Source organism: Pipistrellus kuhlii, unplaced genomic scaffold (genome assembly GCF_014108245.1).
Source record: "Pipistrellus kuhlii isolate mPipKuh1 unplaced genomic scaffold, mPipKuh1.p scaffold_m20_p_8, whole genome shotgun sequence".
NCBI lineage: Eukaryota > Metazoa > Chordata > Mammalia > Chiroptera > Vespertilionidae > Pipistrellus > Pipistrellus kuhlii.
The window spans coordinates 38417893-38431038 of record NW_023425584.1 but is presented as its reverse complement, the minus strand read 5'-3'; the positions used below and the strand labels follow the sequence as shown (position 1 = coordinate 38431038).

The 13146-nt window shown below is 43.7% G+C and overlaps 1 protein-coding gene across 3 annotated transcripts in view; it reads left to right on the top strand.

Annotated features, from left to right (window-relative positions):
* The window catches only part of SCLT1 (sodium channel and clathrin linker 1), an 81979-nt gene extending 73817 nt beyond the window's left edge, over positions 1 to 8162 (top strand). For all 3 annotated transcript variants that reach the window (XM_045576417.1, XM_036424445.2, XM_045576418.1), the window contains 3 exons: positions 968 to 1046; positions 3799 to 3894; positions 7668 to 8162. In XM_045576417.1, the coding sequence (XP_045432373.1) occupies positions 968 to 1046; positions 3799 to 3894; positions 7668 to 7730 (238 nt within the window). In that variant the 3' untranslated portion in view covers positions 7731 to 8162. The remainder of the gene's footprint in view (positions 1 to 967; positions 1047 to 3798; positions 3895 to 7667) is intronic.
* Positions 8163 to 13146: the final 4984 nt, after the last annotated feature.

Below are 13146 nucleotides of genomic sequence, written 5' to 3'. Positions count from 1 at the left end.
GATTATGTAGCTCCTTTGGAAAAATCAAAGCTGAAATTATTTTGGAAGTGTTAATCTGTTGATTTTTTTAAAGAACAAGTAAGGTCAAAGGATGAAAAACTGAATCCTGAATAATTATTTTAGTATGCAAGACATTGAGTTGATCTTTTTTTTTTAAGTTATTTTTAAGACTACATTGTATCTACTTCTAACCTGGGATTCTTCAAATTATTTTTGGCCAAAAACAATATAATGCATTTATGTTGAATAGAAAAAAAGTCTGCGCATAAGAAAATTCCAGCTAATAAAACATAAGAGATATGAATGTATAAAATATGCAACCCAAACACTAGTCCTGAATATACCACACTGAAATGACTGTGGAGTGATTAACATTACCAGTTTTCCCAGAGTTGAGCTCCTCTCAGAAGCACTGTATATCACAGTAGTTTATGAGTAATTATAGTAATGAATATGAATGTGCTTTCATTTAATGCCAAATAATAGTCAAGATAATATTAAGACACTGTGGTACTGTTAAGATACTAGTATATATATTCATGTACATAGGTGGGGTGGAGGGGTCCTGTGGCGAAGTATAACATAAAATATATTGTTTTAACCATTTTAAAATTGTGATAAAATAACAAAGTTATCTGCTTAACCATTTTAAAGTTACAATTCAATAGTGTTAAGTGTATTCACATTACTGTATAATCAATCTCCAGAATAATGTTTCTTAGTAATAGACCATATCTAAAGGACTCATTCATTTCTTTATAAAATGCACATATATAAAGAAATGAATGAGTCCTTTAGATATGGTCTATTACTAAGAAACATTATTTCACACACAGAAACATGAACATGCATCTCACTAATAAGGATTCTATTTGTTCATTTTTTTAAAAACAATCTCTCCATTCCTCCCTCCCTCCTTCCTCCTCTTCTCCCTCCCTACTTCCTCCCTCCTTCCCTTCATTAATAGGAGTGAGCTGAGTCGGCAGAAACTTCATACCCAAGAGCTGCTTTCTCAGCTGGAAATGGCAAATGAAAAGGTAGTGGAGGTAAGATAATGACTCCCCCGGGAGGTCCTTCTGCTGCAGCCTGATACACATGTTAGAGAATTTTACTGGAGCCAAGTCCAAATTAATTCTCTACTTGGAAATGACCGTACAGATGTGCGTATTTCTTGTAGAAATCATCCATAACCCAGAAGTCCTCAGGTGGTGCCATGTGAATAAAAGCCTGAAGTCAGGGATCCCTCATGTGCACATGACAGATGCGGGGCTGGTCCAGTCTCAGAGACTGCTAGGACCCTCGGAGGTCTGTGCATGTCTGAGATTATTTTTTAACCTGCTCCTTTTGTTTACTTTTCATCCATCACAAGAGATGTGTAGAAAATACTTTGGCCTCCTGGAGTATATTAAAATACTCCTGCAGATGACTTGAGAGGTTACTAGAACAAGAGTTCAGGTTTTTTTCCTTGAAGTGTTAAAAAGGAAGCAATTTCTAGATTATGATTAGGGCATTCCTGAACTCTAGTTCTCCTTTTGATGTCCCAACTTCGAATGTATTTGCTGGAATTTCTTTTACAGGCTGCCTGGCCCACCGTCTCTTTGTGGGCCGCTATAGCTGCCAGAGTGAAATCATTGCTCTTAAGTTTTGTAGCACTGTAAATTGATATGAACCATTTAGAAAACAATTCCACCCTAGCCATTAAAGTACTCTTCGGTATAGTTCCCACTTCCAGGAATCTGGTCTAAGGGGGGTTATTTAAAATGGGGAAAAATTTAAAGGAAGATAATCAACACAGTAATATTAATAATATCGGAAGAGCAGAAGCAACCACAATGAACCGTTGAAAAAGAACAATTGCCTATATATTATGATTTATGTAATCTGGACTGTGCCTTAACCATTATTATGACAGCATAGAAAAATATGTATGTTATGTGCAGTCTGATAGTTACTATGAAAATGATTATTATAGATGATGGCATTTTTTCCCCAAGTTCACTCTAGTTTTAAAATGTGCCTCTTAAATTTAAGACTGCGTATTTAAACAATTTTGTAAATTGGAATAGCCAGTATAGTTCTCATCATAAAATTTAATTTTGCTTTGGGGCACACTGAGAAATATAATAAGCTCATTTTAACAGGATACTGTTATTTCAATATTTTATGTTACTAGGCATGACAGGCCCCGTAATCACTTGTGTGTTAAGACATGGGAACTATATTGTTCTTCATAGAAAGCGTGTTTTTCTTTCCATTCCTGATTAGGCTGGTTACTCTCTCAATTCCCACAAGTGCCAGAAAAACTGAATAACAATACCAGTTGTACAAAAACATTTTGTTCAGGCGAGTAAGTATGGGAGGTCTGGTGCGTTTCTTAACTCACAGCTTCTTTGAGCCGGTGCGTGGCGGCGTGTGGTGTCAGATTTATGTTCGTGAAGCTGCGAGCTTCCTGAGGCTGGGCTGCCAGGTCACCACTGGGAAGTGTGGTCTCGGCTCTGGAGGGCAGAGGTCCTGGTCAGGAGGTCGGCAGGGTTGGTTCCTCTTGGGCTCAGAGGAGGATCGGTCCAGGCCTGTCACCCAGCTTCCGGCAGCCTCAGGTGTTCCTCCACTCGTAGATGGTGTTTTCCCTGAGTCTTCCTATGGTCTTCCCTTTGCACACGTCTGTCTGTCTAAATTCCCCCTTTTTATAAAGACACCAGTCATATTTGATTAAGGCCAAGCCTAGTAATATCATTCTAACATATAGCAAAAACCGTATTTCCAAATGAAGACATTTATAGGTACTGGGGATTAGGACTTCAATATATATGTAGGGGCATAATTCAACCCATAACAATCTATAATAATAAAAGCATAATATGCAAATGGACCTAACGACCGAACAGCAGAACGACCGTTCAGACGACCACGCTATGATATGCACTGGCGCCAGGCCAGCCAAGGCAGGTGCCCTGCCATCACCCCATGACCGCCCTGCAGAGGGAGGCCCAGGCCACTGACTGATGGGCTATGGTGGGTGGGCAAGGTCTACCTCTTTGGGGGATTCGATCTCAGGGCTCCCAGACCGTGAGAGGGTGCAGGCCGGGTTGAGGGACACCCTTCCCCACCACCCTCTGATAGCACTAATTTCGTGCACCAGGCCTCTAGTTTCTTAATAACTCTGTTGACCCTAATACCTTGTGGCGAATACAGCTGTTTGGTGAACATGTAGAAACAGACTTCGTCACCTTTTAAAGAACACCTTTAGCATAGAAGTCATTTAAGGCACATCTAACACTGTTAAAACCAGGATTTCTAGAATGAATATTTTTTGTTTCTTGAATGTTAATAATGACGATGTCCCATTTTCCCTAGACGTTGGTCCTAGCACAGTGGCTCTGAGGACACCAGCAGGCAGTGTCAGCGCCTGTGGGGAACAGGGTAGACACAAGGGTTCTCAGTTGGGAGTGGGTCCAGGTGGGAAGCCCGGCAGTCTGTGTTTTCATGCTCTCCCCATTGGAAGCACTGAGCTAGCATCTCACGGTTAACAGGTCAGAAATTGAAAATCCTGTTCTCAACTTCTGATTCTCTTTGCTTTGCACTTAATCCACATTTTTGTTGGCATGGAGGGGTAAAATGGTTTAGTGAGGATGTACAACCAGCTTTGAATTTCATAACTTGAAACATGCACATTTTGAGACACTCTGTTTGCATTTTTTAGTGGTCAGATGACGTCCAGATTTCCCATTGATTATTCCACAAACGCCTCCATGTCACGCGTGGATCTCTAACCCATTCGTTTTACGCTTCCTCTTCCAGAGTGAAAAGTTAATTCTCGAGCATCAAGAAAAAGCCAGCAGACTCCAGAGGCGGCTCAATCAGGCGGAGCAGAGAGCCGCGTCCGCTTCTCAGCAGGTAGGGGCTCCGTGCCGTCCCTAAAGGGGACTGTCCGGGTGGGTCACACTAAGAAAGGCTCCTCAGAAGTCCCCAGAGAACTAGGAGGGTTATTTTTACCTGATTAAATTTGAAATTAGTCTCTATTACTTGGGGTTGAAAGTAAACTTTAAAGACAGAAATAAACGTCAGTCTCTGCAGTTGACTCCCACCTCTGGAACCACTGTCCACTCACAGACACTAGCCACCAGCAGCTGCTCCAACTAATTAAAAGTAAATAAACTAAAATAAATCTGCAGTCAGACTAGCAGATTCCAGGTGCTCAATGACCACGCGTCACATCAGACAGCAGGACATGACGGTGAGCCGCTCTGTCCCAGGAAGTCCGAGGGACGCCCTGCCCCAGAGGCTGTGCGTGTGAACTGGCAGGTGTTTTCTGACGGAGTCGGAAGTAGGCAGCATTGCTCTGAAAGCACTGTTTCAATTGCACTTTTTTTAATGGAAAAAAAATACTTTGTGTGTAGGTTAACTCCATTTAATGCACATTTGTATACGACTATAAATCTAAAATATGAAATAAAGTCCAGTGGGAAATAGAGTTTGAAAATGCATCCGTGAAATATTGATATGGGGGTAATTATCCATAATGCACACACATCATTAGGAAATGGGCCATTTGTTCTGCAATAGGAGCAATAGTCTCTTTTTTTGAGAACGAAATGAGATCAGTTTAGTGAATATAAAGATAGGCTGGAAGCAGTTCAGATAGATAGATAGACATGCAGGCAGATAGATGGACAGTCAGATAGCTAGGTATGGATAGGCAGACAGACAAAAACAAACCAAGTTAAAACATTAATAGTTATATTTGGATATAAGTCTACTATTTTAATTAAAATTAATATTACTCAGATATTACACCATTTTATACATAGTAAAGCAACTCTGAATACTGAATTCAGTTTGTGTTTGTGATATTTACAGATTTTCTTTTTAAGTCTGCTTCTGGTATGACCATGAGGCGACACTTAACTGAAATCCAGCCATAATTTGCCCTTCTCCTTCTGTCCCCTCCCTCTTGAAAGTAAATTATAGCTTTATGAAATGTTTAATTACTTATGGGATAATGAAGTAACTGATTACTTAATTACTCAAGAATTTCTCCATCGCGTGGATTATAGGGTAGTAGGAGCGAGGGTGTGCTGGGCAGTGTCTGGAGCCTGTGTTTGGTGTGGACAGACAGCCTGCTGTCCCTCGGCATCCATGTGGCTCAGGGCCACTTCCATCTCTCTGTGCCTCACGCTCTTACTCAGCATAGGATAAGAACGCCTCCATTATGCCGAAACCAGTTTGGCTCAGTGGATAGAGCGTCGGTCTGGGGACTGAAAGGTCCCAGGTTCGATTCCGGTCAAGGGCATGTACATTGGTTGCTGGTACATCCCCAGTAGGGGGTGTGCAAGAGGCAGCTGGTCAATGTTTCTCTCTCATCAACGTTTCTAGCTTTCTATCCCTCTCCCTTCCTCTTTGTGGAAAATTAATAAAATATATTTAAAAACACACACACACACACACAAAAAAAAACCGCTTCCATTAGAGTTATTGAAAGGTGAAGGGAATTCACACATACAAAGCACTTAGTCATTAAATGGTAAGTAGAGAGATATATAAGAAATTAAATTTTTTACATCACAATCCTTAAAGCTTGGAGTTCGCCTTTTTTAAGGAATATGGTCAAGAAAATGCCTACTTAAAACCACCTACCTCGAGTCCCGTAGTGAAAAGGGAGCAGTTGCAGAACTTCGCTGTAGCGCCCTGGTGACATCTGGCTGCGTCTCCCTCCAGACAGTTAAGCCTGAGCAGCCTCCTGCTAACCTTGATGGAAGATGCCCCCATTCTCTTTGTGAACTTTTTTTTTTAATGTTTTTTCAGTAAATCACAATTTTTTCCTTAAGCTTTTCTTCTCCTATTTTGTTCTTCTTTAAAGACGGAAAGGAACCATTCATCCTTCTTCCCATACACAAAAAGGAATTTATCCCCTGGAGTTAATATTTTTCCACCTTAAGTGAGTCCAAGTTATAAACTTTGTTTATGAGACATATATTCAGTTTTTTTAACCTTTACCTTTGCCTTCTCTGAATTCTTTCTAATTAATTTTTTTCATTTTCCTCCAAAAAATGGAAACTGCTAATAGAAGTGGTATCCTGCTAAGGGCCTGATATTTAATGCAGCGATGGCACTGAGAGATCCTCGTTGTCTGTACTCAGCAGTGCAGCCCAGCACCGTGCTGGGTCCAGGGAGAGCCCCTCAGTCCTGACTCGGCCGGTCCTGACCCTGCTCCTCCCGGGTCCTGTCTCCAAGGCCCCCCCAGCCAATACTGTGGCCCGGGTTCTAAGTCACATGCGCCATGACTGCCATGTCTTAGAAATCAGGGCGGTGCGGCCTTTCTCCGCAAGAACACAAACCTAGAAACTAAGAAAATCAATAAATGTGACAGTGTCAGATTTCAAATTCCTACATTTAAAAAGTGTCGTGAAGTCAATGACGGACTGAGGAAAGTATGAGCAACAAGTGTATGACCAAGAGGCTAATGTCGTGAATGCATACAAAGAGTGGCTAAGTCAACAACGAAGTGCTGCAGTTCACACATCATTGGTGCCAATGGCGATTGGTGCGGTGAGCCGGTTCGGCAGGATCTCTCACAGGCTGTAGCTGTAATGACCCAGGACCCAGCATTCCTGAGAACTTATTCTGCAGGTGGCTCCTTGCCCCTGGGCACAGCTGTACATGGAAGCATGAAAAATCCTAATTGCAGCGTTGCTTATCCTTTTAAAATATTAAAAATATCTAAATGCCCATCAACAGAAAACCAGCTAAATTATGGAATATCCAGGCAGGGGAAAGTTAGCAGCTGTTAAGGAATAAAATAGATCTAATATGAAACCATTTTGCCTCAGTTGGTTTGACTCAGTGGATAGAGCATTGGCCTATAGACTGAAGGGTCCCAGGTTGAATATCAGTCACGGGCATGTACCAGCTTCCATATTATTTCCTTTAGTAAGAAAGTAATATGGAAGCATTTTTAAGGTAGATCTTGTAGCAGGGAGAGAAAAAAAAAAGATAAAAAGTCTGCATCATACTTTATCATTTTCTAAATAAAAAGGGGTGAGGAAATATATGCATATGCCTACCCCCATTTACAATAGAATACTTTAGGAAAGATGCTTAGGAACTGGAAATAGTGTTGAATCTGGAAGGAAGGCTACGGAAATAGCACAGTGGTGGGAAGACTTCCTTTATGCTACGTCGTACTGTTCGCTTTATTTTTTGCACTGTTAGGTGTTTGTTTGTTTTTTTTACCATGTGTATATTCCATATTTTAATCAATTCCAATTAATATTTAAATATTATTTTCCTATTAGACTTTTCTTACTATGGCCTATCATCTATTACCAGCCCTGCAGTGTGCCTGCTTACAGTGTGTCTGTTTTAGCCACTTTTCCAATTCCCTTTCCTCTGGCTGTTCTTCCTCCATCTGTGGACTCAGTCCTGGAATTCTCAGGATGTCACTGAGCTGCGGGATGTCGTATTTGGCTTGTGTGTCTAGTGTGGTGCAGGCACTCACGTGTCTCAGGAGTAAAAGAGAAGTGAGCACAGAGGGCGACCTCTCCCAAGTCCCTCTCCACGAAGGTTATGTTCGATGGCCGTAAGCTGTGGCGGGTTACACAGTGTGGAAAATTCACCCAAGACTTTCCAGAGGAAAGTGACTGCTCACTGATTGTTCATTTCACTTGCAGCTCAGTGTGGTTACAGTGCAGAGAAGAAAAGCGGCCTCCATGATGAACCTGGAAAATCTCTAAAAAGGCCCGTAGCTCACCCCAGCCTTGGCGGGGGAAGCCGCCGCGCTAGGAGGGCGAAGGGCCAGGCCCTGCCTCCGGGCATGCGCGTGCCATTGTTGTTGAGGGTTTGGGGAAGCAGGACGTGGCAGCCTCCTGGGAGTAAAGGAAACAGAACCGCTCGGGCTTCAGTGGAGAATAAAGCAGCTGAGAAGACCTCATTGCCTCCACCGGTGTGTCTGTTGTCTAAACACCCCCCCCCCCTCCTTTGGAAGAGCATAATAACCTTTAGACTATGCTAATCATGAGAAAGAAATTTTAAGTAAGTGCTAAAATTCTGTTTCCAAGATTTGAGAATTTTATATCAGATTGTTACTTCTAATTCATTTTTAAGGTTCCCAAGTATCCATTTTATTTTGAACTCGTAAATATAATAAATTATGTGTTCTGAAATGATGCTGTCGTGTATTTTAATATGTAACTGTAGTGACTCCGTTTTTCACTGCCATGATCTCCAGGATTCATCGATGCTGACGGTGAGGCTGGGGGCGGGAGGTGTGAGCAGCAGCGATCAGGTGGACTTGGTCCTGAGGCTGCGCCGCGTGGCTCATGTCATGGGGCTGCAGCTTTGCGGTTGTTCTGCGCTCCCGGTGGGAGCAGGGCGGATAGGTGTGCTCTGGACAGCAAGCTGGGAGGCCTGCGGTGGCGCAGGTAAAAGATCGCGCCTTAAGTTTGAGGTGTGTCCATAGTCAGCCCGCAGTGGGAAGTTTCGGACTGATGCTGACAACCAGATGTTGTGGGGTCTTTGGTGGAGTTGAGGCCGTGGGGCGGAGGAGCTGGCCCTGGGCCTTGCGTGCTGGGCTGACTCCCCGTCGCCCCTCCTCTCCTGCCCTCCCCTGACGTTGCCTTTTACTCCCCTCACCTGGCCCTCCTCTCCCCGCCCAGGGCAGTGTTCACCTGGCTGTGTGCACAATCTCCCGGTGCCACTGTCTAGGGGAGGGCTCAGCTGCTTGTAGAGAGTGCTCTAGGGTTTCTCCTCGCGCTTAGAGACTGGTCACTGACTGAGTCTTTCTCAGGTCCTCTCCCCCACCAGCAGGCTGCAGGCTCCGCGAGAGCAGGACTCGTGTCTCTGTCACCTTAGCGCTCAGCAGAGTTCCCAGTCATTACTGCCTGTTCCTTTTTAAAGCCCTTTCAGCCCTTTAATATGGCATCGTGGAACTTTTCACTCAATATTTTCACCCTTTTTTGAAAGAATAAAAAAGCCATTAGAGCAGAATGTGATATATAAGGAACTCTGTTAGCACTTACATCTGTGAAGATTAAAAACATGAGACTAGCATCCCCTTTCATCTAAAAAGCGGAGAGAAGCTATAATCACCTTTTTGTAAATAACCACAAGAATTCATGGAGACTCCTTCCTGGGCCTACAGTAAACATGCTGATCTGTGTTAACGACGCCTGTTTGTTGAGCACCTATCACTCATACATAAGGCATTGTGCTAACATTTTGCATTTATTAGCTCATAAGGCAGATGTTATTCCATTTCCTAAGATACAAGGCATGTCGGAAGTTAACCAACTTGCTCTGGGTCAAAAGCAGGAAGTGGCTCTGAGGTTTCACACCCGCCTCTCCCACACCAGACGCCTTCTACTCGCTGGGCGGCATCTCTGGGCCCCGGAAGCCACACCTTTGACCTCTCTCCTGTTTGCTGGCAGGTACTGAGCGGTCGCCTTTCTCATTCTCGGCTGCCCTGGGAGTTCTCCTGGGCCACATCCTGGACTTGCTCGTCCCGGACTTCCCGTAACTTTCTCCTCGCGCTTAGAGACTGGTTATAGGTGGTTGCTCACTACCCATCAGTGTGTCCTCCTCAGTTCAAGGATTGTGTTCTTGATGGGAAATATAGGTGCAAATCAGGGTTTAAAAAATTCTACTTCCACTTTTTCACTCATCAACCCTATAACAAATCTGAACTGTGAGCCCTTTTGATTTCCTTTTCACCTTTTCTAACTAACCCAAAAGCCCGTTTAGTCATCTAATTAATATGCATTACAGAGAAAACTTGGTATAAGAAAAGCAACTTCATATATAGTTGGATTTGGTTTTTTCTATAATGGGTGGTAAAAATCACTATGAAGCATCCACCAAAAATCGTAAATATGTTAAATTTTGTTTAGCAATTGTAAGGTGGTTGGTATAATATTGTATGATTTCCTGTGTCAAAATTTGGGACCTGGGACTAGTAGAGGCAAAGATATGATCACAAGCGTCTGACATGAAAAAGAAGCTCAGCCATTCAAAAGTGAGCAAGGAAAGGAGGACCTCGCCCTGAGACTGCTGCAGGGAGAGGGGACGCCACACTTGTGGTTAGAACCATTCCTTGAGCCAGATGAGTGGGTAAAGTAGCCATAATTAACCCATAATTATAAATGTACCACTTAAAACTCAGCCAGATAAAAGCCGAGCAGTGAGACTATCAAGATATATTAGTGTTAATTAGGAATGACAGTACTTTTTTAAAATCTTGGCTATTTAATTTGACAAATAAGTCATTGTTTGGCTTATTTGAAAAATTAACTGGATTTATTATATCTTCTCTCACAAAAATACTGATTTGAAGGTTTGACATAGCATCAGTTTAAAGTTCTTGGACATTAGTCCTAATTCTAGATTCATCATCAAGAAACCGTGTGACTCTAAATAACTAACTTTCCAGGAAGGTGTCGGGATATGGAGAATTGTGACTGAGTTTCTGATAGCTCTTCTCTTTGCTCATGTATGCACATATTTTATCTGAAAATGTGTATGTGTGCTCGCTACATGATGTTTATGACGCCACATAAACTAATTTCATTCTCCCTAGAAGAAGGCAGCGATGACCACAAGCAGACGGTATTAGCCAGTAGCCATTAGGTTACGTTCAGAGTCATTCGGCCAGGACGTTGACGTAAGGGTTCAGGCCATGATCATCAGCTTTACTTTATAGAAATTCATTAGCCTGAAGTTCCCAGCTGTGAGCCCAGCACACTCAGGAACACCAGAGCTCCTTACGGGAACTATTTTTAGATTCTGTAAGGCCGCCGAGCTCGCGGGATTGACTCACTCCCAGCTCTACCCCTTACTGACCTCGAGCAATTAACTTGACTTTTGTGCCTCAGTTTCCTCATCTGCAAATTAGATAACGCCTCACCTGTGAGGCTTAACCACAGTCATTATCCACAAAATAGCCCAGTGCCTGCCATGTGAAAGCCCCCGTCATATCTGCAGGAGTCTGGAGGTTCTCCTGGCGGCTGTGCGCACAATGACAACATCAGGTTTTAATTGCACAAGCAATCACTATGGAGATGGCATTGGCAAAGCTGCAGCTAATTGAGGGGGAGAAGGGATTAATTTCAGCAAGACTTGAGTGAAGGAAACAAGGGGCAGCTGCAATTAACCCGGGCAAGAATTGGTGCAGCGTGAGCTCCATGGCACGGGGTACTGGGATTAAGAGAAATGGAAATGCTGAGGAGATACTAAATGCAATCCACAGACTTATGACTTGGGCCCGGGAGCGGAAGGAAGGACTCGCACACACTCCCAGGTTCCAGGCCTGAGCTGCGGTCTCTAAGGCAGGATGTACAAGGATGGGCCGAAACCCCCAGCAGCTGCCTCCATCCCGAGGAAAGGCGCGCGCTCGGCCCAGGAGGAGCCGAGTGCAGGTGTGGACGCAGCCGCAGCCAGGGAAGTAGATACGGGATCTGCTCATGGGCCTTTTTCAATAACCAGACAGTCCAAGCTCTCCTGCTCTTCCCAGACCAGACCACATCACCGCGCCGTTGTGAGCAATAAAGAGAAATCCTCCTGCACCTTGGAAGTTCATCGCCAAGTTTGCAGCTGATGGCGACTTTCAAAGGCAGGAACCGTTCTCTGAGGTCTGGGTGAGCACAGGGGCACGGGCCCCTGGGGCCGCATTCCCCATCACGTCGCAGAACTGCCACGGCTAAGCCCTTCCTGCCTGTGGCTCCCGGGGACTTCACTTCCCAGGGGAACTATCGTGGCTCTTCAGCTTGAAGACCCTGTAGGAAGAATCCCAGTTCTTTCTCTCTGGGGTCTGACAGAGCAAGCAAGCTGGAAGTAAACAGTCACTAAGGAGGAGCAAGGAGAAATTAACTTCCAGCCAAACGTATGAAGAATTCGTGTGTAAGAAAAAGACACCGGCCACATCACGACAAAAATTATACCTGAGGGCAGCAGCGCCACCCTGGTGTGGCTCCTGTGCACCCCGGCCTGGGTGAGGATGCAGGACCCACGTCGGCTTGGCTGTCCCCAACCCGCAAAACTGCACGTCACTGAGGCACATGTGTGTGTGTGGTGACTGAATGCTGCTTCAGGCAGGGAGGGCACCGAGCTGGCCATTAGAAGTGGGGCCGAAGCCCAGGCCCAGTGCGGTGACCTCCACACATCTTTGTAGAATGCAGATCATACCTAAGAATGCGTTTAATAAAACTGTGCTCTTAAACGTTATCTTTTTAAAGAGCCTTATAAAATAATCTTCCTGTCACTCAGAAATAACTTTTTTCTTTTTTTTCTTTTTTTGCTTTTGCTTCAGAATGCTCAACAGTCAACAATATGTTGCGGGGGGAAAATCTTGTTCCTAATCATAAAAATAGTCTCCCAGCTACTAAATCCTTCTACAGCTGTACCTGTTACTGGGTGGACTTGCTTGAAGTATCACAGTAACCCCAGTCATACTGTAAAATGTTACCCTCTTCTTACAGAAGGGGAAATTGAGGCTTCTAAAGGCTAGGCGATCTGGCCAAGGTCATGTGACCAGTCTCTCGTACCCTCAGGTCTTAAGTTGCTTCAACAGCTAGTTGTTTTCAGATCTAAGATTGGGATCCGGAAGGAACTCCATTGAGGTAGGGAAGACAAAAATCAAACTGTGACCATCTTTCAGTGTCTCCGCATCAGAGCTGGGCAAGCCCACCACCCAGGGAGGGGTTATCCACCTCTTGTCCTGTTCCCTACAGTTTGCATTCATCATCTAAACCAGGACACACTTGCTACACGCTAAGTCTTGTACATCTTTAAACATTGAGCAACAGCAGATTTCAAAAGACACTTAAGATGTATTGCAAAAATGTACAGCATTTATTCACATACAGACAAAAAGGCACAAATTCTACTAAATAGTTCAACAAAAAAATACAGCTGTCCTCAACTAGTTTTATAAATACTTTCAAAAAGGGGGTAGAAATAAATACAGGATTGGGCCATGTCATATAAAATAGTCATCTCTACATATACTTTGTTTAATTTCTGATTTGTAACTCTTCATGCACCTTTTTTTTTCTTTTCAATTTTAGCTGAATGGACACCAAGCTAGGCACATAGTGAAAAATCCTCTGTACAAGGTTACAAATGTAATGACAAGTTTGTCCATTTGAAAATAATTAAGAT